This window comes from Carex rostrata, chromosome 22, assembly GCF_964058835.1.
Source record: "Carex rostrata chromosome 22, lpCarRost1.2, whole genome shotgun sequence".
NCBI classification, from domain to species: domain Eukaryota; kingdom Viridiplantae; phylum Streptophyta; class Magnoliopsida; order Poales; family Cyperaceae; genus Carex; species Carex rostrata.
In genome coordinates, this window is record NC_135939.1 from 3,202,774 (window position 1) to 3,228,620 (window position 25,847).

The 25,847-nt window shown below is 34.5% G+C and overlaps 3 protein-coding genes across 7 annotated transcripts; 1 reads left to right on the plus strand and 2 right to left on the minus strand.

Moving 5' to 3' along the window:
- The first annotated feature begins 817 nt into the window (after positions 1-817).
- On the plus strand, positions 818-5,884 carry LOC144574041 (uncharacterized). 4 transcript variants are annotated; one of them, XM_078323866.1, is made up of 11 exons: positions 818-1,149; positions 1,859-2,014; positions 2,176-2,242; positions 2,566-2,652; positions 2,733-2,854; positions 3,160-3,242; positions 3,459-3,671; positions 4,131-4,385; positions 4,635-4,859; positions 5,000-5,191; positions 5,439-5,884. In XM_078323866.1, the coding sequence occupies exons 1-11, from the start codon at positions 920-922 to the stop codon at positions 5,687-5,689; spliced, it is 1,881 nt and encodes a 626-aa protein (XP_078179992.1). In that variant the 5' UTR covers positions 818-919; the 3' UTR covers positions 5,690-5,884. The 4 variants fall into 4 exon arrangements, with proteins under 4 accessions (XP_078179992.1, XP_078179991.1, XP_078179993.1 ...); XM_078323865.1 differs by having other exon boundaries at positions 5,436-5,874; XM_078323867.1 differs by having other exon boundaries at positions 3,507-3,671; positions 5,436-5,874.
- Positions 5,885-7,921: 2,037 nt separating this feature from the next.
- Positions 7,922-14,452, minus strand: LOC144574043 (ubiquitin receptor RAD23d-like). The gene is made up of 12 exons (XM_078323869.1): positions 14,166-14,452; positions 13,812-13,973; positions 13,010-13,063; positions 12,277-12,323; positions 12,121-12,180; positions 10,082-10,262; positions 9,563-9,727; positions 9,371-9,445; positions 9,214-9,261; positions 8,622-8,731; positions 8,404-8,482; positions 7,922-8,290 (listed from the first exon to the last, which is right to left on the minus strand). The coding sequence occupies exons 1-12, from the start codon at positions 14,229-14,231 to the stop codon at positions 8,165-8,167; spliced, it is 1,173 nt and encodes a 390-aa protein (XP_078179995.1). The 5' UTR covers positions 14,232-14,452; the 3' UTR covers positions 7,922-8,164.
- Positions 14,453-22,278: 7,826 nt separating this feature from the next.
- On the minus strand, positions 22,279-25,048 carry LOC144574214 (protein FLX-like 3). Of its 2 annotated transcripts, XM_078324118.1 has the most exons (5): positions 24,676-25,048; positions 24,069-24,346; positions 23,837-23,976; positions 23,266-23,416; positions 22,279-22,659 (listed from the first exon to the last, which is right to left on the minus strand). In XM_078324118.1, exons 1-4 carry the CDS (start codon positions 24,928-24,930, stop codon positions 23,277-23,279), a joined length of 813 nt encoding a protein of 270 aa, XP_078180244.1. In that variant the 5' UTR covers positions 24,931-25,048; the 3' UTR covers positions 22,279-22,659; positions 23,266-23,276. The 2 variants fall into 2 exon arrangements, with proteins under 2 accessions (XP_078180244.1, XP_078180243.1); XM_078324117.1 differs by lacking the exon at positions 22,279-22,659 and having other exon boundaries at positions 22,901-23,416; positions 24,676-25,047.
- Positions 25,049-25,847: the final 799 nt, after the last annotated feature.

Genomic DNA, 25,847 nt, shown 5'->3' on the forward strand with positions numbered 1-25,847 from the left:
TTGCATTTTGGACTGTGTTAAAGTTGATTGGTAATTTTGTATGGAATATGTGTGAATTAATTATAAGCAATTAAGTTAATTTGTATGAATTTGTTTGATTTGGTATGCATGAATTTATTATGTGAATATGTTTGTATGAATTTAGGATTTTGATATATTTGTATGTATGAGTTTAGCTGTAAACTTAATTTATAGCAGTTGATTTGCTTAATTACAATTGAATTAAGAGTATTCTTCAGTAATTAGTCATATAAAAATTATTTTATTTTAGCCATAATTGATAAGATGTGTTATGAAAATTTAAGATATAGCAGGCAAGAAAATATACAAATATATAAATCTGCTAAGCTAGTAACGAGCTAGCTCAACACGCTTGGATAAACCACGAGTCGGTCTTGAGCAATAGTTTTAGCTCGAAACCTAAAATCTAAACTCATTCGCTCAGCTTAATACACCAACAAACTGAATACGAGTATGGCCTAGCTCGCTCGTTGCGACTCCTATCTACGATGCTTTTAAGGGTGTGCTCCAGAACCTGTCGCGCAGAGGAAGGGGACGGGAGACGAAGGGAGGGTAACACGGCTCATGTTACTCCGTCTACACCCCGAATCGGGGGGTACGAATTTCGGAAGCTTTCAACGTAGAGTTAACCCTGCAACAGTAGCGTTTCCCCTTCCTCTCCTCTCCGATTTCTTCGTTCTGGAGCGAGTAATCGTGGCGGGCAGCTCCGGTCTGCCTTCGTCTCCCCTTCCTTCCCTTTAATGAGGAGTTTACTCTCCGTTGTGGAGCACGCCCTAAGTAGATTCGAATCGGGGATGTAAAAGTATGTGTTGTCGACAAATCATGCTTCTTTCGTTGACTCGCCACATGTAATCTACAGAACGTGCCTTAGAGTATCTAATTTCATTGATCACACTAAATGACCCTGGGCAGTGTTCTCTCTCCTCTCGCCCTTTTTCTAGAAAAGGAGGAAACCTTTCGTCTTCCTATTGATCGGAGAGCAAAGACGAGACAGGAAATGGCTTTGGTGGTGGCGACACCGCATCCAGATCTCGACATACATACTCTGTTTTCTTACTACAACTCCATCTACTTCGACAACACTCTCTCCTCCTGCTTCGTCGAATGGAGCTCCCCTCGCTTGATCAGGTTTTTCTTTTCTTTTCTCAGTTTCTCTTTGTTTCCTTGTCAATGCTTTAGCTTCTATTGATCATCTTGTTGATATATTGTAATACATAGCATATTAGGAGTCTGGGAGAACGATAGCCTGTACGGCTTGTACAGTGCATATGTTATTCTTCTTCGTCCTTTGATTTTGTTTTTTAAGTCGGATTATTTGTTGCTGTTGCTGTAGTATGTAGATTTGAATGTGTGAAAATCTCGGATGTTTTTTTTTAGTTTTATGTTCTGCTTTGTTTTGTTAACTACTAGCGAGTTTCTAAAAATGGAATGGGTTTTTGGGGAGTGATAGTGCACTTCAAAACCCTCTCCTCCCACTAGTAGATTTTCCAATTTTTAGAGTGAATTAATTCTTAACAAATTTATCCTCTCTGTAAGCTTCATTTTCAAAATTTTATTTATCCTCTCTAGAAATGGTAGCTGATTACTTCACCTTCTTGATAAAATCAAAGTACTAAATTGATGTCAGTAAAATAAAAATAATCCAAGATATCAGTGAGCTTCTAAAATAATATCATACAGAAAAGTTGGCATTAGCCAGCTTGGAAATTTGAGCTGAATCTGCACTTCGTCTGTTTCCTAACAGTCTAAGAGCAGTGATTAAGCTTCTAAAGATCGAAAGTAATCGATTAGACCCAACGGAGTCAAGCTAAATTTACCCAATTTTCATACTTCACAGTTGCTCTGCCACCTGCAATTATCTGAAGGGGTATTGTCAGATTACACTTTCCCAGCCGCTACTGAGATATCTCTCGGCTGATCATGTGAAGAACACTTTGCTTCATGAAATGATCCACGCCTTCCTGTTTGTTACGAAAAACTATCGCAACCATGGGTAAATTTTGCTTAAACAATTACGATTTGCTTAAATATATATTTTTTAATTTCTATCCTTGAACTTTCATATGAAAGTGGAACATTGTTTTCTCTTTTGTTCATTTGTTCTGATAATGATAAATAACTGTTTGATATTAATTTAATTCTGAACACCTGCAGTACTCATGGGCCTGAGTTCCGGAACTTCATGAATTCTATAAACTCCAGTACTAAAGCTGATAGCCAGGTTTATTTAATTGTTCTACATTTCCAGAAATTTACTTCATGTGGCAAATTACATTCAAAGTGTTTATTCTTTTGTTTCTTCTATGCACATTATCTTTTCAAGGGAAAAAAAATCATCCATTGAAAAGGAGGTTCAACATTGAGATCCTGCAGTAACATTTACAACTGGCTGGGATGGGTTCTTCAAATGTTTGCATTAGTTACTCTGCACCTAATTTGCTGAACAGTCTTTTCTGTATCGTGTGAAAATACCAAGCAAGTTGATGCAACAAATATCTTTTATTAAATTGTGATATGATTGCATTTTTTATTTTGTATTAATAGAGACCACCTTTTGGCTACAAAATCACTCTATTTCATGGCTTCCATGATGAGGATGTAGTGGACGACAATATTGCTCATTGCTGGATGGTAACGGCAGTTTCAATTTCATTTTTCTTTCTAAATAATTAAACTGTCAGCGAATCCTTGGTGCAATAATTGTTTTTCAGTGTGCAAAATGTGGCGATACAATCAAGAGAGCGACGACCACACGGCCTTCACATGCTGATTGCATCGTGCAGGCCCATCATGCCAAGAAGACGTGTGGCCTTGCTGACTGCCGCTGGCACAGGTAAACCATGTGGGGCCCACAAGGGGCGCGGACACACATTTATGCATCATTTCATGGGAAACAGAGTAGGTCCGATGGGCATCGGACCTACTTTGGTTCCAACGGGTTCACTCACTGTCGGATTGGCTTTAGGATTCGCGTCAGAACTTTTGCGTCTGCTTTAATATTTGTGTGCACAAATCCTGAAGCAAATTAGACGGTATATCTGCCCATCGGAACCAAACTAGGTCCGATGGGCATCGGACCTACACCTTTCTCCATTTCATGACCATGTTGATTTATTATTCTTTTTAATACTTTTGAAGACATAAGGTGAAGTGTGGTGGTATTTACTCAGAGATACAAAAGCTTGACGAGCATCATGATAAAAAGAAGGTCGTCTCGAATGGTACAATTTTACTTATTCAAGTCAGTTCCAGTGCAAGTACATGCCTATTTATCTGGTTAATTTTTGGATCTTCTTTATTCTTTTGTTTCTATTTGTGTGTAAAATCTTGGAATCTTGTCTATTGATTTATTTTCAATTTGGTTTCCTGACTAGACATAGATATTTACTATATTTGATTTCAGTTATCTCACAAACTTACAATAACCAACCAATCAGGCTCAATAAGGCTCCTTGACGAGGAATCTCTTAAAAATACTATACCAGAGAAGAAGGGAAAATCAGTTCCGAGCAATGATAAGTTCATCCCCTGCTCAGCCAAGGCCAATTCAAGTGCAACCTTACCCTGTCTGACTTATCAAAGGAATTTGAAAGAAACTTCTGGAAGCAAGCTTGGCTCTAGTGGAATCAATATAAAAAATAATATACAAGGTGACAATGTTATTCTATTATATTTATTTGTATACCAAGGTCAGACTATCAAATGCGGTCTTAACGTTGCAAATCACTGATAGTACTTGCTTTGGTAACTCCTATTGGAGCCTTGGTTCATTAACTTCTTTATTAGCATTCTCTTAATCAGAAGTTACTGTTTGCTATGTCCTTTAACAAATAAATGAGAGCAATAAATTTCTAACCTTCATAGCAGTGGAATGCCATCTAGCACTTGAAGGTTTGTTACTTAAATGACAACCACGAGATCGATTTAAAACTAATCTAACATTGGGTCGTCTCCATTTCATAGTCTGATATAACTCCACCACATTTCACGGCATTTTCTATAATCTTCTTATATTTTTTTTGGGTGTTTTATTTATAAACTGAATTAATCTGTGTTAAACCAGAATCAAGTTATTAGGCACAAATTTTATTTCCTAATTAATCTATCAGGTTCTTTAAGCCTCATTGATTGGAAATCTCCAGAAGCAAATATGTCAGACAAGAACGGCAAATCTGTCACAGAGCTTAATAAAGAAATTACAAGGTTTGAACCATCATCGGCCAATTCCCACAAAATCTCACAACCCAGAATTCCAAGGAATGTGGTCCCTCAAGAAAGGCAAGAGCATGTCTCACCAACTGCTGAAGAATCTTCTACAAGAAGGAAGCTTGGAGCCCAACTCGACCAAATACTTAACTTGAGGGGTGAAATTTTTATTTATCTAATTTAATTTTGTCCAAACGTTGTATAAATTTAAGTGAAAAATTATTTTCACTAATGGTTTGGCGGAGTCAATGAGGGTACTGGAATTGGTTGGTACCAGTACCTTTATGGTCATGAGTGCTTTAAATGTTGAAAGTTTCATTTAGAGCCTTATAAAACAATTGTGGACAAACAAAAAGTACCAGTTGCTAGTAATGTCCTACTTACAACTTGATGTCTTGACAATTCAGGTCTCTCAAGCCCAACTGTAAAAAATCCTTCAGAAGGAAATATATCAGAGAAGGGAAAACCTCCTCAGGTAACGGTTATCAAAAAGGAGGTTGCCTCTAACCAAGCTGCACGATATTTACCATGTTCTGCAAAGGTAGTCCCACTAGAAAAGCCACAGCGATCTACTCGAGATAGAGAAGTACTGTTGAGGAAAGCCAAAAATAGATGTCCAGAAATGGAAAAAGGTGAGTAGATAGTTTCATTTGACTTAAGCTGTGAAAAAATGGTTGGTTTCCCAATATAATTTTCAGATGAATTTCTTGCTATTGTTTTTTCTCACCTCCATTATAAGTTTAGTGACTAAACTTTGGCAATGGTTGTTCAGCTTATGAAAAGCCAAAGGCATCAAAGAAGGAGACTACCAGAGAAATTACAGGGTTCTTTCCTTCTCAGGCCAGCTCACACACTGGTTCATCTTCAATGAAGGTGGTCCCACACAGGAAACCAGAGTTTTCACCACCAAATAAGGAGTCTTGTAGAAAAAGGAAGCATACCAGAAAGGAATTTATTTCGCAAGGTGAAGATCTGATTTAATCTTAGTAATATTTATCTAGATGTTGGTTTATATGGTTCACATAACCAAGTAAATTTCAATGATTGTCCCAGCTCTTGCCCGCTCCCCCTAAAAAAAAATAAAGGAAAAAGGAAAATAGGAAAATAGGTACAACTTCCTGTGAATAATGTCTCGTCTGATTGGAATTTCTCATTTCAAGTTAATTACTCCGAGCTTCTTCATCTTTTTCGGCGTCTCTTTTGCTCAGCAGACAGTAAATATAAAGTGGTGAGTAAATGGTTGGAGTATTATGAGGATGAGTCAACAGATGAAGAGATTGAGCCCCTGGTGAACAGGAAAACGATCAGAAACAAGAGGATGAAGATTTTGAAGGAATCCATCAAGAGAGAGAAGGAAGAAAAGGAGAGGAAGCACAAGGAGGAAATGGAGACAAAACTGCTGTGCCTGCCTGGGTTTCCTCAAGGCAATGTACTGGAGATCTCTGATGACGACTCCAGTTAAAAAAAAAAAAATGTTAATTATTAGCTGACTGTTACGTGTCTTATGCAGTAAAGGAAGGTTAAGTGTGTTAGACTAGGGACCTTTTGGTATTGGTATAGAAATCTGAAGTTACTTGAAGTAGACAGAAATAGTGATATAGCGTATGATGCCTTTTGAATAGAACGTACGGCAGAAATAGATAAAAACCATTTCAAAGTCTAATTCTACGCTTAAATACAATTTTCTGTCGTACGAAACCTCCGGGCACTTAACTAACAAATCAGCTAACTACAGAAGAAAGCCCAAGCGTCTGCTTTACTACTTGGTAAACGCTATCACGGCCCAAGAAAGCCCAAGCGTGCCTGGTAAAGTATAATCTACCATTAAAATACGATTTCTGCGATTCGAGTGAGTCTATGTTACTATGCATATTACGATTTGGCACCGTGCTACGGCTCTATATTCGAGTTTTCAAATCCTAACGGTCGATCCGAACCGTTCATCTTGTTCTCCATATTAATATGTGTTTGGAGACCAAATTTTACATTTTTTTGAAATTTTTTTAATATTTTTTTAGATTTATTGAAAATCACTGTTTTTGGATGGTCCAGAATTTTCAGATCAAGTGATTTTCTAAACATCTAAAAAAATATTAAAAAAATTTCAAAAAATGTAAAATTTGGTCTCCAAACACATATTTATATGGAGAACAAGATGAACGGTTCGGATCGACCGTTAAAATTTGAAAACTCAAATATAGAGCCGTAGCACAGTAATAACCCGTGATATACATAGTACCATAGACTCACTCCTGATTCTGTTGTCTCAGCTCGCCGGGAGCGAGTTCGAACTTTTACCATCTCAAATCGCATTTTATAATTTTATTAGATAAATAGTCCAGAAAACTTGAATGATTTGACTATGTTTCAGAAATGATAATAATTACGATAAATGAAACATTTTGCATAAAGTTAAAAATTGGTATTCACGGGAACTACTCAGCAAAAAACGTTATCTCTTCTCCTTATTAAGGAACTTAATGTCTAGATCCTGCAAAGGTTCTGATTTATTGATTTTTTTTTTGGAGAATGCTCAGCCGTTGAATTTCCAGATCGCACATAAATGCATTTTTCAAATTATGTGCTTCAACACTTAAGCATGCACTGGTCGCGCTGCATATGATCCTAGCACCCGTAGACCGCGCGCTTCTGTTGGTGCCAAAATTCTTACCACTACACTAGAGTTCACATGTGTTATCATATAGATAAATATAGTATTTAACTATTTTTCTCAATAAATTTGATTTAAATTATAATTATATAAATATCATATATATAAAATAAATAAAAAAATATATATATATATATATATAGAGTAAGGCTTGGGTGCTATGGATAGCATAGAGGCCTCTATGCTACGGCTCAATATTCGAGTTTTCAAAATTCAAACGGTCGATCCGAACCGTTCATCTTATTCTCCATATTAATATCTGCTTGGAGACCAAAATTGACATTTTTCTGAATTTTTTTACTATTTATTAAGTATTTTACAAAATTGTTGATCCAACGGTGGCTGCACAAAACAGTAAAACCGTTGGATTAGCGATTTTCAAAGTGGCTTAATAAATAGTAAAAAAATTCAGAAAATTATAAAATTTGGTCTCCAAGCAGATATTAATATGGAGAATAAGATGAACGGTTCGGATCGACCGTTTGGATTTTGAAAACTCGAATATTGAGCCGTAGCATAGAGGCCTCTATGCTATCCATAGTACCCAAGCCTTACTCTATATATATATATTAATAGCTATATCGTATCCTTCATTTTTGAAAATTACCGTATCACCGTATTCGTATCGTATCAATATTATTATTGCTTTGAGATTTGTGCAGCACGTATTTAAACGGTTGATTTTCAAAAAAGTCATGCAAATAATGAAACGCTTGATCTTCTTCATTTTATAATATTTTATAATAAAATAATCTGTTTTCGTTGCAACGCACGGCTACGATGCTAGTTATCTGTTATGCGAATCCAAGTGTTGTTGTCAGACCAAATTGTCTGGCCTGCTATTCACATATACTCCGCTATAAGGCTTTTACTGTCATAAATTTCCCAACATATTATTCCTCCAGAGTCTAGACGGATTAATCTAAGTAATGACTTGAGTTGTAAAACTAGGTGTAAAATATAAGATGAAATAAATAATTTATTCCTCCTCAAATTTAAATAGCAACCAAACGTGACCAAAAGAAGAACTACAATTTATATATTCATAGCTCAGCAATGCAGCTCCAAACAACATTTACTAACACATTTTGCATTAAAGGCTAATGTCAAATAAACATAAAAGAACGAGTCAAGCTAACACCACCATTGCAAACCATAACCATGCAAGGTGTAAGACTGGTAACTAGTAACAACTATCACTGATACAACAACATAATCTTTTAAATAGATTCATGCAAATTAGAATTGTCCATCTATATTCTCGTTCTATTGTTGATCATCTTCAAACTCATGCATATGGTCCAGAAGATAGTTTGCAGCCAATTCTTCATTCTTGTTACATGCGAAAAACACCTCCAGTACAAGTGCCCGGTCAAATCCCATTGCTTCAAGCTGTGTCATTAAGAAATTAAGAGGATAAATAAATCAACCAACAAAAATGTAACTTAAAAACATCACAGAGAATTTACAGGAGACGATTGCAAAAAGTGGGATAGTATACTTACACGTTCTAGAGCTTCACGCTCCTCAGGAGTGACTTCTACTGTTTGGGGCATTGCATCAGCCAATTGACCTAGCAAGTCTCTGTTCACCATGGAAAAAAATAATAATAATAATAAAATTTTAAACATGATAAAGCAATTACATAGCAAAACAAGATGTGATAATGAAATTGAAGATTTGTTAAGAGTTTTCACTAACTAAAAATAGAAGAAGTTCTCACCCCTCAGCTCCTTCAGGTGCTTCGTTAATGAGGCGCATAAACTCAGCTTGGTTTTCCTGTATAAGACGCAGGATCTGTGGGTTTTGTTTTCCCAGCTCCTGAAGCATTGGCTGTTTTTCATAGCGTTGTCAACAAGATACGTTAGAAATTCAAATCTGGAGACTTAAAATTAGGTAAAAAATTTTGGCTGAGGTTAAGGATAGGTTCCAGGACAAAGGATTAAGGTCTCATACATACTGGTCTGTTTCAAAAGAGGAATTTCAATATTATATTGCTCTTCCAGTGTTTATTGTTTGCTTGCTTGTTCACTGTCTGTAATTTAAGACGTACAGTCAAGTCACTAAACATTAAAGTCCAGCCATAAAAGGTATAATACCCAACAAAGTACTGGAATCCTACCACTCAGGCTTGGTACCAGACTACTGGTAGATCTTAGAACTCCAGGGGCATTTTAGCATTAACAGTTTAGCAACAATATATTGTATGCCAGGGCTCAGAAAAAAATAAGCACACTTTATCTCTTCTATATAGAACCTTCGCCCTTGGTTAAAAAAATAGTAAAAATATAATCAATAAATGTTTCTGACAATACCTGAAGGATCTGAGGGTTAGACTGCACCAAAGCAAGTAAGGCTCTGAACTGCAAATAAATAAGCCCCAAGTCTAATCTCAGTGACTAATAACTGAGTAACTCAACTTGACTATAAGTCAAAAAATAAATAATGTTTTTAAAGTCACACGTAAGATACCTGAGGACTATTGCGCAGCATCTCCAAACTGCCTATGCCACCAGCATTAGCATTAGGCCCTGCACTGGGAAGCTCCTGCTAAAAGTAATTACGGTTAATCTACCAAGAATCCAACATGTTTGACACCAAGCATTTATATAACAAAAAAAAAATAAAAAAAATAGAACTAGAATATCATTTGCACATGTATACCCGAGGAAAGAGGTCAAGAGGATTAGCATTGGGTCCAGAAGAAACCACTGGAGCTGCCGGAGGTTGCACTAAAGGATTACCAGCTGAAGGAGGTGCAACACCAGTTGCAGGTGCCTGAGCCACAGGTGCTGGTGCAGGGGCTGCTTGTAGATGTTCCGGGATTCCCTGAAAAAGATAATAAGATAAATTTTAGGGAAAAAAAAATTACCTATACTATTTACCTGTGCTGGTACCACCTGGCAGGCTGATATTTTTATCAGTAACATAAAAAAGAAGTTTGAAATTTCACCCATACCATCAATCTCGTCAGATTTTCAAAACTACCTGGACCGCTAACTTTACCAGCGGGTAGGTCCAATCTGGTCCGCTGGCAAAGTTAGCGGGCCAAAGCCAACACCAGATTAGAAATCTGACGAAATTGATGGTATGGGTGAAATTTAAAAAAATATGTCATTGATAAAAATTTCGGCCTGACAGATATTGGTACACTGGTAAGCTTGTAACTTCTAAGAGACTTACCGAGTACAAATACTCAACGGCTCTCTCAGGATTGTTAAAAGCAGCACGAAGAGCACGGACAACAGTGTCTCTATCCCAAGTCCCTCCTCCCATCTCAATCAGCTGCTGGACTGTTGTCTCCATGCCTGTGCCGCCAACAAGATTTGATGCAGCTTGGCCATATGCATCTCCCCCTTCATTTCTGAATAAAATTTATTGATTAACAAAGGTAAACATTGTGTAAGATATTCTATAATATATTATCTTCTAGATATTAAACAAAATGTAGATAGATATGCCCAGATTTTTCAATGTCAAATATCTGATTTTCCAATGAAATACCTAGGACTGCCCCTCCATACACACAAACTGAAAAAAAAAGATTGGTTCTTTCTCATTGATAAAATTGAGAAAAAACTACAAACTTGGAAAGGGAGTCTGTTATCTATTGGGGGTAGAGTTACATTACTCAATTCACTACTTTCTGCTGTCCCATTGTACTTCCTCTCCGTATACAAAATTCCAATGTTTGTCATTAAACGGATAGATCAGATAAGATGTAGATTTCTTTGGCAAGGGACGACAGAAAAGAAAAAGTACTCTCTCCTCAATTGGCAAACAGTGTGCCTCGCCAAAGAATTTGGGGGAATGGGTATCCTTGACCTCAAACAAATGAATATCTCTCTCTTATTGAAGTAGAGGTGGAAGTTAAAAGATCCCCATTACAAAAGTGCTTGGAAACACACGATCCTCACTAAGTATATTAGTAATACATGTACACCTCATTCTGAATTTTGGGCCACAATTACTTCATTACATCAACTAGGTATCACAAGTGTGGAATTTGAACCAGGAACCCATACTTCTGTTTTGTTTTGGACAGATATTTGGTACCAACAATGCTCTCTCGCTACCAGATACCCATATCTCTTTGAAATATGTACTAATAGTTCCATTTCTTTGCAAACTGTGGTGAATTCACAAGGGGATGTCCTACAATTCAAAAGATCTTTGTATGGAATACTTTATACCGAATGGTTAGAATTGCTAGATATAGTTAGTCATATCTTCTTTACTCATTTGGAAGATAAGCTAAGTTGGAGATGGGACCCCCAAAGAAAATTTACTGTCAAGTCCTTGTATCAATTTTTAAATTTTAGAGGGGTCAAACCTAGAAATGCTATGCTTTGGTGGAAAATTCCAATCCCTTTGAAAATAAGAATTTTCATGTGGTTGACTACCAAAAACAGAATCCTCACCACTGATAACCTAATCAAAAGGGGATGGCAGGGGTGTGATAAATGCCAATTTTGTGATCAGTCCGAAACTAGTAATCATTTGTTTTTCACATGTAGCTTTACAAAACAAATTTGGTTTTATTTGGGGGCTTGTCAACAAGTCAATTGTAAGTGGACCAAATTGGCAGATGTGGTACATTTTGCTAGACATCTACCATATACACAAAAAATTGCTCTGCAGCTCGGTGTGTTGAACTATTTGGAAACACTGAAATGAACTGTGTTTCGGTACTGGTAAAAAGAAAACACATAGACAACTTATTTTACTAATAATTTCACTTGTTCATTACTGGTCAGGTCAAGTCAAACAGGAGATTAAAGACAACACCGCACTTTGGCTACCAACAGATCTGGATGTTCTCCCCATTGCTAGTTGGCACCCAGAAGATGATGTTGAAGACACCAATCAGGATTCTGATGAAACACCGGAGCTTCGGGTTGTGCCCATATGAAGCAAATAGGATATGAAGACTTGAAGGCTTTACAGCCAAATTTTGTGAATTTTATACTATCCAGCAGCCCCAAAGTGTGGCTTATTTTGATGCTCATCTCTAGTTTAAGGTTTCTTTGCTTTTGTTGCTTGCTAAACAAGTGTTTTGTTTTGCTATGCTATGTGTTAGGGTCTGTTCAGTTTCTGCTCATTTAGACAATTACCTACTGGGATGTAAGTTAACCGTTTATTTTCGTAATGAAAATGGGCTTGCAGCCTTTTTAATCAAAAAATATATATATATATTAAATAAAAGAAAAGAAGGAACTTACGGAATAACAGAGACAGGTGGTGGTACAGCAGCAGTTGTGGTAGCTGGAGCTGCTGGTGCTCTGCTTACAGAAATTAATAATAATACCAGTTTCAAAACATCACATGATATAATATAAGTATTAATAAATCTAACTAGATATAGAGAAATGACTCACGGTTCTGAGGTTGCCGTTGTAGGAGTTGATGCTGGAGGAGATGGGGCCTACAAATAAAGAATTTAAAAGCACTACTAAGAAAGTAGATAAATTACAAGATATCATAAAATATAGGCAAAAAAGTTATCAGATTGCTGAAACCAACCAATAGAAGGGAATCTTCTATCATAATCTTTACACTACATTCTTTTATTTTTTTTCCTTTCTTTCACAGAATTAGTTTCGCACTACATTTCTGGTACATAAATAATCTTCTAGCATCCCTCGTATTTGACTCTAATTGGCTAATAGCACAACAAGAAAGGACCTTGGTAACAGCTCTGACTATTATGTTAAGTGGTATCATTTTCTAATTGACTTGGGAGTTGGCAAAAAAGTGCGACAATTGACTCTAATGAAAACTAAAATAAACTTTATTTCAAAGTGGTCATGCTATCCTTCCTTCCTCTTTCCAGATTATTATGACTGCTCATCATCATTGTTGTTCTTTCTTAACAAGGATAATAGAAAGAGCTCCAATAAAATATAATAAAAAATATATTGTTGTAGAAAGGTTTCCCACAATGGAAACACGCAATGCATTTGGTGTTGAACTTATTTCTAAGATACCAGGACCAAAAATTGATTAAACTAAACTTCAAAAGCTTCACCTATGATCTGAGAGAGTGTGGGGAAAGCCGAGAGAGAGGGAGGAAGGGGGAGAGAGAGGAAAGAGATTAATTTTATTTCTTACCGCATTTACAGGTGCCTTAGAAGCGGCAGCAGATCCACTGGAGGTTGCTTTACTCTGCATAATATATACAAATAGGCATTTAGAGACCCACTCGATTCTAGCATAAATATAAAGCACCACCAAATGAATAACTACCGTACTTACAATGCCTTGAACGTCACTGGACATATCAAAGAAACAAGCAGACAAAAGATACCAAATGATTCTCGCTAAGATGGTAATAACTTGGACAATGACAATTTTCTAAATTTCATAACCAATATCATCCACAAAAAATAAATAATAAAATTCAACGAGCTAACAAAGATAACAATATTCAGTTACCAGTACCTTCATTTTTTTAATGATCGTACGGGGGCTAAAGCTTGCCAACTTACCCTTTTTAAAATTAGAAAACTTTGTGCATCAACCCTAACATCGGGTTACGGACTCCCAAATAATTAAAGCACTCTGAATAATAAATGCAAATTAGCATTTATACATATCAAAAGCTCTTGACTCTAGTATAAATGCACAACACTGACGAATGAATATCTACAAACTTACATGGCTTTCAACTTTACATGTATGCAGGCAAAAACACAAGCCAATAGCAGGTATTCAATTTAATGGTCCTCCATAACAACAAGATTCATTTACTCAGACAAAAGCAATCTTTCTAATTTCAGAACCAGTGTAACTAATAAAAAATAATCTAATAGTTCTCGACTTGTGAGACATCCATATTCAGCTATGGATAAATTTTAATTTATAGTTGATCTAGTTTCTGATGATTGTTAAACTGAGGCAAGAAATATAATACCTTAGACAGCATTACGACAACAAAACTATTTTCAGCAACTTTGCTCTCTGCCAAAGTTGTATCATCCTTCAAAATTGACCCCTGGTATATGAGCATGAGCTGCCCGGCCGGATACACGCTGCTCCCTTGAGTACTTTCAATGGTCCTTTTCATATCAGCGACCTGATAAAACAGATTTAAAACCAAAAATCAGATCAATCGAGAGAAATATAACTCTTTTCTTATTGCTCAAGGTACAAGAGTAAAAGATCAGAAGCAAACACTTCTAAATTCTACAAATATAGTAGAATTCACCAAAAACTAGAACATTTGCAACAAATTTGAAGGCCAGGTGAAAGAGTGGAAGAGAATAACCGTATCCTCAAGCTTGACATCGATCTCGAAGCTAGATCCTTTGAGCGTCTTGACAAATATCTTCATCTCTCTTTGATCTCTCTGTAACTAACCAAAATCTGGCTCGAATTTAGGGTTTTCTCTTTTTTCCGACGGGATTTATGGCGAGGAGATTTATAGGAGAGACGAGAAGAGAAAGAGAAAGAGAAAGGAGATATAAGCGCCGTCGGCGTATATTTTCTCGCCTTTTCCCAATTTAGTCGTTTTCCAATTTAGTCGTTTTCTTTCGTGTTTATGTAAACGGAGCTGTTTGTCGCGACAATTTCCTGAATCGAACGGAATTATAAAGGTTGCGTTTGGATCGTAAAAATATAGTAACACAAAAATAGTACTAAACTTCTTACGTATGTTAATTATTTACTATTTAAAACAATATAAAGATTATTAATTGGATTATATCTTTTAAATATTGTTAAATTTACTATTTAAAACAATATAAAGCCATTATTATAAAAATAGAGAGAATGTTTAGGTTATATTTAAATGACACTACTGCTATTTTCATACGGATGAGGTTCCAATATCTTATTTTTTTCATACCTCATTATACCTCATATTGTATATCTCTGTTTTCAAAATTCAAACTGTTGATCCAAACTGTTCAACATAATTTCCATACTAAAATATGTTTTGAGATGAAATTTTATAGTTTTTGGAAACTTTTTACTACTTTTTAGATAGATACAAAATCATTGTATCTGGACCGTTCAAAAACAATGATTTTATGCCTATCTAAAAAAAATAGTAAAAAAATACCAAAAATTATAAAATTTCATCACTAAGTATATTTTAGTATGGAAATCATGTTGAACGGTTCAGATCGACAGTTTGAATTTTGAAAACAGAGATATACAATGTGAAAGAGATGTAGTATTGGAACCCTCCTCTTTCATATATTCAAATTATTTGAATGCTATATGTAGTCTGGGATTCTGGATTTGCTAACTTTTGTCATAAAAAAATAGGGGGAATTTCACGTATACCTCTCAAAAACTACGTATTTTCCCCTCTAAATTTTAAAATTAGGTATCTCTTTCTCTAAATTTCAAAAACTCACATATTTATCCATTTTATTGTCTTTTATATTAAAACTCATTCTAAATTTATATAATACCTATTGTACCTTTCATTAAAAGTATAAAGTGTCCCATCAAACTCAAATTTGAATCTGAAAGATTCCTCTACTGTACGAGCCGCGGGCATCACAACAAGATTATTGCGTGTTTGCTTCAAGATTTGTGCTAATCTAGCGCGCATGAATCTCAAAGAAATTTTGATCTGCGTGCATCGCATAAAGATTTGTGCACGTTGCTCCAATATTCGTGTGTGTTAGCTTCAAGATGCGTGTTGATCTAGTGAGCACGGATCTTAAAGTAATTTGAACGGTAGATGAACCTTCATATTCAAATTGGAGTCAGATGAGCGTTTTATGCTTTTTAACAAAAGAGTGAAATATATATTTTATAAATTTACAATATGTTTTAATATAAAAGACAATAAATTTAGGTAAATATATGAGTTTTTGAAGGAGAGGAAATATGTAATTTTAAAATTTAGTGGGTGAATACACAATTTTGAAGTTTTTGAGGGGTATACGTGAAATTCTCCCAAAAAAAATAATACGGACCCTGTTGCTTAATCCGAGTTAAATAACCATCCTATTAATCGATGCCACGTAACCCATATGTCAGAGCAAGTTGGGATTGCTTATCCAGGTTGCAATTTTGAACGGTGGTGTGTCATGTGAGCATGCCGTTTGCACCGTTCGTCAGTTATGTCATCCTAGTGATATCTGTAACGTCCAGCGGAGTCCGCATCGTCTGCATTAAACTCAAGAGAGCATTTTGAGTTAATACATATTGATCGTCTGATTGTAAACGGAGTCCATCTGCTTTTTGTTAAAATTTAGGAGTCTTTAATATTAGTGCAGATTTAATTTGCACAAATTTTAAAACTGATCGGACGGTTTAAATACATTAACTCATAAGATTCCTTTTTGATATGAATTCCGTCCAGGAGAGTTACAATTAATAGGGTTATTTGATTCATTAATTATATACGATTTTTTTTATATATTTTAGAATAAAATGATATAGACAGTGTAAATTGACCTTCATTTGTATTATTAAAATTTTATGTGATTGATTTTTATAGTTTGAAAATCTGACTCCGTATCTAGTTACGTTTGACAAAAATTTTCTAGCAAAAAAAGAGAGATTAAACTGTAAATTGCAGTGATAATAACAATAAAATTACATTTTTCTTTAATTATAAATTTAGTGGAAACTGTTTGACGAGCAGTTTGGCGCATGTCCAGGTAGACAATCGTTGTCATTTTCCCTGCCATATCATTCATTCTATTTCTTCATGTTGCCAACTTGCAATGGTACTCGCTATCAATTATCATCAACTTTTTATTAGCCCTTGCTGTGATGTCCCCGTAAAGTCTCAAAAAGGTTGAATAGTGGCGAGCTATCAAATAATCAAATACAATTATTACTCGGAAGGACACGCACACCTCATAAGCTTTCGAGTTTATGTTATCAAATTTTTAAAGGATGCGAATAAATCAATAATAATTAAATTTAACTAAGAAGAGGGTTCAAATGTCTCGATTTTTGTGTCTTTTTTATTTTTGAAATATTAATAACTTAAAATTTAAACTTAAATATTAAAATAGAACTATTAGGTATAATCTGTAGTATTTTTTCTAAGCACATATAAAAAAAATATGGTATTTCAATTTTCTTTGATTGTCATTAAGAACCAACAAAAATAAATTGATGTAAAAAATTTCAAGATGTTGGATTTTTCTCAACTTATTTATTCATATAAAAATAAAATTGAAAAGTAATAATTATTTATGTGTACATGGAAAAAAAATATAAATCACAATATCACATCTAATTGTCTTATTTTGAAATATAAATTTTAGAATTTTTTTTATTAGAAAATTTAAAAATAGAGACATGATGAAAATACAAAACAACAGAGACATTTGAATCCTCGTTAAATTGATAATTTTCACTATTTATAAAATAACTTATAATTTTTTAATTCACTTTTAGAATGTGATTTGTTTTTAATGATATTTTACATAAAATATGATCAAATTTATGTAAGTTTTTTTTCATCAAACAACTTGAAAATTTAAATAATTTACATTAATTAACAGATTTTATTGATATCAAATAATATTCAAATTAGATTAAGATATTCAACTAACTTATAAGGCTGATAAATGTCTATAAATTTCTTTTTATTGTTAAATATCTTTTACCGGAAATACTTTTCTTATCTATTGAAGAATTCTTCAATTAGATAAAGAGAAGTGTAAAAATATTGTTAAAATTGTCTAATCTCAATCCATTTGTAAGGAATCTAACATTCATTTATAAGGAATTTGGGTACACATTTCGACAATGCAATTTTTAATTCATGCAAAGCGCAAAGTATGCACATGACTGTTTTCACTTTATTGTCTATTCGTTAAACTAAACTACAAGCATTTTATGAGGAGTTAGAGTCGTTTTATTGTCTAATTATTAAACTACAAGTACACATTTAATATTGGGAAAATTTCCAGTGTACCCATGCAAATTTTTGAAATAGCCAATATCCCTATCAAAACATTATAATAGCCAATATTCCCATACAAATTTCAAATTCTTTCTTCTATCCCCTTTTAATCATTTAATCTTTCATTTATTATTTTTAAATTTAAATTGACCATAACGCCCTTCAAATTTTAATGGAGGTGTCCTGTACCTTTCTTCTTTATTCTTCACACCTAGTATTTCCTTCTGTATTGAAGCAGAAAAGAAATTTCGCTCCATATTTCCAGCGTGTTTGTGCCTCTGTCGCCAATGAGAGAACCAAAGCGGGTTTAGTAAATACTTTTCTCTTATTGGTAGTCGAGATTTTGCAGGTGTTTGCATTACCTATAACATCTCCACGTCTTCAGCATTAGTCTGGACCCTTCACGATTACATGTACCAATGTCTATTGATAGTATGTATTAACACTCCAAAATCGCAATTTTTACCTGAAACGAACTTGTGTAGTGCACATAAAGAATATAATTTTGATATGTTATTTCGTTATGTGTTTGTCAGCACTCAGCAGGCTGCTATTGTTGATTGCCCCAAAATTGAGAAATGGAAAAATAAAAAGTTATTTTGTGTCGTGGTGTGAATGCCCAAAAGAAATAAAAATATCTTTCTTTTCTTTATGATCTTTGATTGGCTGGATCAAATGAAATAATTAAATTTTTGATATGTTATTTTCGTTAGGCATTTTTGGTGTCAAAAATTCTAGAAATTAAGTCATGACCTACATCCTTAATTAATTTCAACCTATTTTGTGACTTGAAGCTATATCAAATTTGAGTGTTTCTCAGGCTCAGTTCTGTACCAGTTGTACCAGTTTTTTATTCTTATTTTTTAGTATCTCAACTTGAAATGGCCACCAAAAAATTAGATAAAAATCCTAACATGGAAATTTTTGTTTCTCTGTACCCATGAGTGTGCTTTATAATCCTGTAAAACATTTTTTATTAATTCATGCTTTAAATACCTTTTTAGTTTTGGTTTACAAAAATGCTGGTTTTGGGGTTTATTGGTACCAGCAGGTACATGACTTGGTTCATCTGGCCCTGCTACCTAATGCAATGTTTGGGCATGCTCAAAGTTTGCATTGGGGCTTACTGAGCATGGAAACTAAGCTAACACGAGAAATTTAGAATTAAAAAGGACAAAACTGAATTTCAATCCAAATTTCATTTTTAATACGCTCTTAGACTTTCTATTAGAAACAGTGAACGGGAGGGAGAGTATAGGTGGAGAAGACGGGACAATGAAAGTGGGAGTTACGATAAATCATTTGGTTTTCACCAATTTCAACTAAATCCTCAAAATTAGATTTCCAGTGAAAGGGAATATTATGATAGACGGGAGTAAATATTAGACATGAAGACAAAGTGTATTTCATTTTCTTCTTGAATTCAATCATGTTTAAACATTAATGGATATGTCCATTTACAATCAAAGGGATATAATGGTCAATTTAAATTTTAAAATAATTAAATAAAAGATTAAATGATTAAAAGGGGATAGAAGAAAGAATTTGAAATTTGTATGGGGATATTGGCTATTATGATGTTTTGATGGGAATATTGGCTATTTCAAAAATTTGTATGGGTACACTGAAAATTTTTCCTTTAATATTTTATGAAAAGTTGAACCATATAAAACTTAAAGGAAAAAAAAATCAATTAAATTTCAATATAAATAATTCAAACTTTAAAATCATACGAGTGACCAAGCACCTTTATAATTAACTGTAGATCTGTCTCTAACTAACATAATTACTATTTCACATATTAAGATAACTACCCGACAAGATAAGATGCAAACTCTTGTTAGTGTATAGGTTTCATCCAAAACCATCAAATTCCAGGTACACATTTTGACGGGGCAACTTTTAATTCATACAGAATATAAATAATAGAATGAAAACTATCATGTGTATACTTCATGCTCTACATGAATTAAAATCTGTTATGTTAAAATGTGGGATCTAAATCTGCTGTTATGCTCGTGCATGAACAGTAACACTGCTATTTCTTTTTTTCAAATCTAGTCGTCGAATTGTTTCGAGAATCGTGCACAGGAAAGTTATAAAAAAAGTTGCTTTGAGATGTGTTCCCGAAACCTAAACCCTAAAACCATCAAATTTCGAGTACACATTTTGACAGGGCAACTTTTAATTCATACAGAGTATAAAATAATAGAATGAAAACTACCATGTGTATACTTCATGCTCTACATGAATTAAAATATGTTTTGTCAAAATGTGTGATCTAAATCAGCTGTTATGCTCGTGCATGAACAGTAACACTGCTATTCCTGTTTTTTCAAATCAAGTCGTCGGATTGTTTCGAGATGCGTGCACAAGAAAGTTATGAAAAAAGTTGCTCGTTCCCGAAAAAAATTGAACGGCTGGATTTGAAAAAAACAATGATAGCATGGTTACTATTCATGAAAAGAGAATAACAGCGGATTTGAATCCCAAAATGTGTACCTTAGTTCAAGCCGTGATCAATTGTGTACATGAGCAGATTGTAGAAGAACAAATTAAATAAAAGTGCCAAGAGCACTACACCAACAACAGAGAAGGATCAAATTGAATTAAACCATAAAACCAACTTACAGTGCTGAAAAGAAAGTCGTTAATTTTCCCACTTTTTTTTAGCAAGTTGTTAGTAACGAATTTTGCCCATTTGAATATGATATTCTAGAGGATGTGAATTGTGAAGTCGTAAGGAAATGCCGGATATTTCTGACCAAGATTAACTGAAGCTGATTTATTTTTCTACCTGAAAAATACGGGGCTTCATTTACCACTTATATGTATTTGATTTTCCTATTATTGAAAATTGAAAGTCAAATTATTCAACTATTTAATATCCGTAACAATTTTTCTATATTAATTTTTTTGTTTTATTTAAATGGCTCAAATAAGTAATTTGTGAATGAATCTCAAAATCAAGATGATCTTTAAAAAAGTTATCCATACACAATTGGATGATTTGGACAGTGTCCCCAAAATGAAGTATTAAAGTAGATGCGAACTCCGGAACGAATGTGATGCTATTAGGGCCCCGTAACATTACTCTGTTCGTGCATCTAGAAAATTTTAGTATTTATCAAGGTTCTAAATAGCGTTTATAGCATCATAACGGGAAGCCGAAAAAAAAGCTATAGCGAAAGCTATGCTACATAGCTTTTTTTTTTTTTTTTATAAAAATTATATCATATATTTATACTAAATATCAACATTATCTAAGTCTCATATAACAATAAATAATATCAAATTGATTCAAAAATTATAATATTCATATTGAACCAATACAAAGTCCAAATTGTGACTCAAAATATCCATAGTAATACTAATATCATAAACTATCGATCTTTTTCTATTCAAAATATATTCAACATTATGACATAATGTATCTTTTTTCTATTTAAATTTTAAAATAACTTAGACATCATAGTATAATTAATTATCTTAATCTATTCAAAATATTCAAACTACTATATAGTAAGTATCATTTTGTTACTTCAAGAAATGTCTTAATATATTCAATCTGAGCCTTTATTTTAAAGCCCATATAAATTGAAAAAAAAAAAAAAACAACTCATGTTGCATAGCGCGCTGTAGCTTTCTTATTTGATTTCGTTTGATGGATCTCTCATTTAATAATTAATAGTTTACTATAAAACTTAGTACGTCAATTGCAAAAAAAAAAATCACGGTTAAAATCCAATCTGAGTCTTTATTTAAAACCCATATAAATTAAAAAGAAAAAAAAAAAAACTCATGTTGCATAGCGCGCGCTATTTGCGCTACACGCTATGCGCTATAGCGGACCGTTATTATCGCTATTACCGCTATAGCGCCCGTAGCTCAAATAACGCGTTTTGATACCATAGCTTAGCGTTTAGGATCCAAAAACGCTATAGCAGCACTATAGCGCGCTATTTAGAACACTGGTATTTACTGGGTGAAAGGATTTGTACATGGTTCGAAAAGTATTTATACATGCTTCAAAAATTGTTTATACCATGTATTATAATGTATAATAGGAATTATTGGAAATCCAAAGTCCACATTGTCAAGAACAAAATGTGATTAGGGGTGAATAATAAAGTCATAATTTTGGAATAGAAAAGAAGATACTAACGTGCCATCTGAGCCCACCTATTTACGGTGGATATCTAAATTGTGTTTATAACTGACGCATAAAATGTTTTAGCAGACACTGAAATAATTTTAGAACTTCTAAGAGACATTTTTTATAATTTAAGTGTTGGCTGAAGCTTCAAGACCCAATTTAAGATGTTCATACATAAAAATACCATTAAAAAATAAAATGTAAACTGTTAAAGTATTAATACACAAAATATCAGACAAAACCAGACCAGAAAAATACTTATTTCGTGATTTCAAATACAAGTATTAATACGAAGACTTAGAAGTGTTTAATAGTCTGCTATATTTAGACTTGAATCAATTAAACACCTAATTAACATGGAATGCATTGAGATTTCTTTCAAAAATACTTTGTCAACCTTATTGAGACTGCAATGCTCCTGGGCCAAGTTCTCAAATCAAGCATGCAATTTCTAAAGAAAGCTTTTACAAAATTTTGGTAAATCATGCAGCAACGTTAAAAAATGCATGTTGATACATGCTATATACAAAACACTAGTTACATTACACAGATATTTTATGTAGCTGAACCATAATGATTTTCAATGTTGAAGAACTGCAACCTGATTATATACGAAGTACAACTGGAAAAGGTGGCACCCGAAGAGCCAAGGCCGGGGCTACAATTGGAGGGCAGTTAAGCCATTCATGTCGCAGGCTTGTTGAACTACCACTTTCCAAACTGATTACAAGAAAATTGATAACAAGATTTTTTTTTAAAAAGCAAGGTTTTATTCAACATTATCTCCTTACAACTGCGAGGAAAACAAAACCCAGATTCTCCTTCCTTTTAATTAATAAATACTATTGGAAAGACATGATTAATCCTCAATATAAAATTCAAGCAAAAAAAAGGGCCAAGAATCACAGCAGCACCTAGTCAAATGGACTAGCTGCACCTCTGTTTAATGCATAAAAAACCATTGGTTTTTTTAAATTTCAATCATCTGGTTGTATTAGGTTTCTTAATACTACAAGCAACAAATCAAAGTACATCTGCTAGGTAACACAGAAGTCACAACTTTAAGTGCAGAGAAAATACAATTGCTATCTGTAAAAAAACTATCATCCCCAATGGCATGAAGAGAGATACAGATTTTAGATTTTTTTTTTAATATGAGCAGTCTATGAGCAGAGCATTGAGAAGCTGCTCTATGTGCAGCAACAAAAAAAAATGGTTAACTTCTGGAACTAAGTACAAATGACATCTGAACTACTCTTGCATGAAAATCTCAGTTAGTATACATATATCAGAGGCCTTTATGGATAAAACTAATAATATATTTACCCATAAGATGGTTAGGGGAGGGGTAGACGCCCAGGATGGTCATATGGTGAATGCCGGGGCCCACCACCATAATCTCCGTCAGGCCCATAATTCATCCCATACATCTCAGAAATGCCCATCTCCATCCTTGGCGGATCATAAGCCCCATAATCTGCAAAAGAGAAATTTGGCATGATCATAATCAATAAAAGAAATAAAATGCGCACATAACATGAGCAATTGAACACCTTGCAAAACTAAAAATGCATCATAAGCCAACCCAAGTAACATGGAAATTTTACCATATTTCTTCTGCAAAACAAAAAGGAATACAACTGATAACCCTCTCATCATTTCTAGAAAAATTGTAACATCAATACTCCATTATCTCTCCTCTCTTATGAGTACGAATGAAGGGGCAATTGGGCATTCTACAAAAATTAAGGATGAGAGGAGGCACAAAGTACTTATTATGTATAATAGAGAGGTTAACTCTGATTCTGCATGTCTATAATATTCAGAATTCTGAGATTATACAAGATTACCACATAATTATGGAGAAGGTTGAAATATAAAAGAAATGCAAACTTACCAGGACCCCTTACTCTCCTCCTCATGAGCTCTGCTCGTAGCTGCTCAGATTCCCTGGCCATTCCCACAAGGCTCTGCTGCATCACCTGCACCTGTTCCTCCAGCTCAGCACCTACTTTCTTCTCATGTTCGCGTGCCGCCCTAACCAGTAAATAACACAAATTTATTCAGTTAGTACAGGCAACGGCAGGCAGAAAACTAAACTAGACTTTTAAAAAAATTGAAATGCAAACCTTGCTCGAGCAAGCTCCTGATGCAGTGCTTCAATCTCAGCTTTAATATCCGCAAATTTCTCATTCTCAGACTGGAGGCGCTTAAATTCCCCCATTAGTTCCATGATTTTGGCTGAAATCTCATCCTTGGACGATTCTGTTCTCTGCAGATCTGCCCGTAGGTGCATTACATCCGACTTCACCGGCTCCAATGACCGCAACTCACCTTCTAATTTCAAAACTTTCTGAATCCACTCGCGTGATTCCGACTCCTTCTCAGCTCGCAATTGTGGCACTGACTGCTCAATCAAGTCAAATAAACTTCAGTTATACTTCATGCAATTAGCTCTATATGAAATTCAGTACAGCCTCACTATCTACATCATAAACAAGTAACAAGTGATGTCAGAAAAAGCAAAAACAAGAAATAAAAGACACCTACACACCGAACATGTACTGTAATGTGCTCTAAATCTTGCTTCAAATTAACCCTAAAATTAAAGTTAAGACCACTAAGATTCAATTATACAAGTGAAGACAAAAGGTAAACAAATTGATCCTCAATTTAATTAAACTAAGACTCAATTACTCAAGGACTTATAAGCAATGCGTACAATAATACACGCACTTCGCTAATAAAACGGAGCTTCTTCAAAACAACGTCGTTATCTCGCTTCAGGAAAGAGATCTCATCCAGCATGTGACGATTTTCAGAGTGGATCCTACGGTACTCCTCCCGGCGCATCGCTATCTCCTCCTCGATTGGATAAGCTGGTACTGGCACGGGCCCCCCGCCGCCGCCACGGGGAGAGGGATGAAGGTAGTGGTCGTCGCGAAACCCGCGCATTTCGTGCTGCCGTGATGTGCGATTTCTTCCCGACATATCTCTAGCAATCTCTCGTGCAAAGAACGAGAAACCCTAACGTCTAGACAAGATGAAAAGAGAGAGAGAGAGGAGACGAGACTCGAGAGAGGAATTCAGATCCAACGCGTGACCGGACCGAGATCTGAAACGTCTTCCGACACGCATCTTAAAGCGGATCCCATGTATTTGAACAGGTTTCAATTAGCCCGGTACTACAGTGAGAAACAAATAGTTCCGATTCGATTTGATGAGATCAAAAATTAATAATTACCACAAGAAAGTAATAAAAAAAACAAATAAAACACAAATTATTCGCAAATTTATCACGAGTTGCTTGAACGCCGAACGGTGATTCCAATTCCTCAACCATCAAATTAATTTGATACCCACATAAAATTACATTGTTTTTTTAATATTATTTTATATACCTTGACAACTCGTATAATCTTTTTATTTGACTCTTAAGACTCAAATGTATCTGAATTATTAACTCTAGTTTTATTATTATATAAATTTAATTTACCTTTTATTAAAAATTACAAAGTTAAAATTAAAATTAAGCTTAACTCTCAACTGAAACTATGATCATCAGTTTCGCTTCAATTGAATATCGGACGTGCGCTTATCAATGCTTTCATATTTGGGTCATGTTTGGTTGTGGAGTAAAGTTAAACCAAATTAAATTTCTTACTCCAAGCTAAACCGGAGTAAGTTAATCATGTTTGGTGGAATAAGCTAAACCACCTCTCTAGGTGGTGTAAGTTACTCCGGTTTAGCTCAAATCTTACTCCATCTTAAACCGCCTATGTTACTCCTCGTTTGGCTCCTTAAGCGTGGAGTAAGGGGTTTACTCCACCTCTTACTTCACAACCAAACATGGCCTGAAGAGTAAGACTTAGATGCTATAGATAGTTTAAGGTCTTCCGTACTATGAT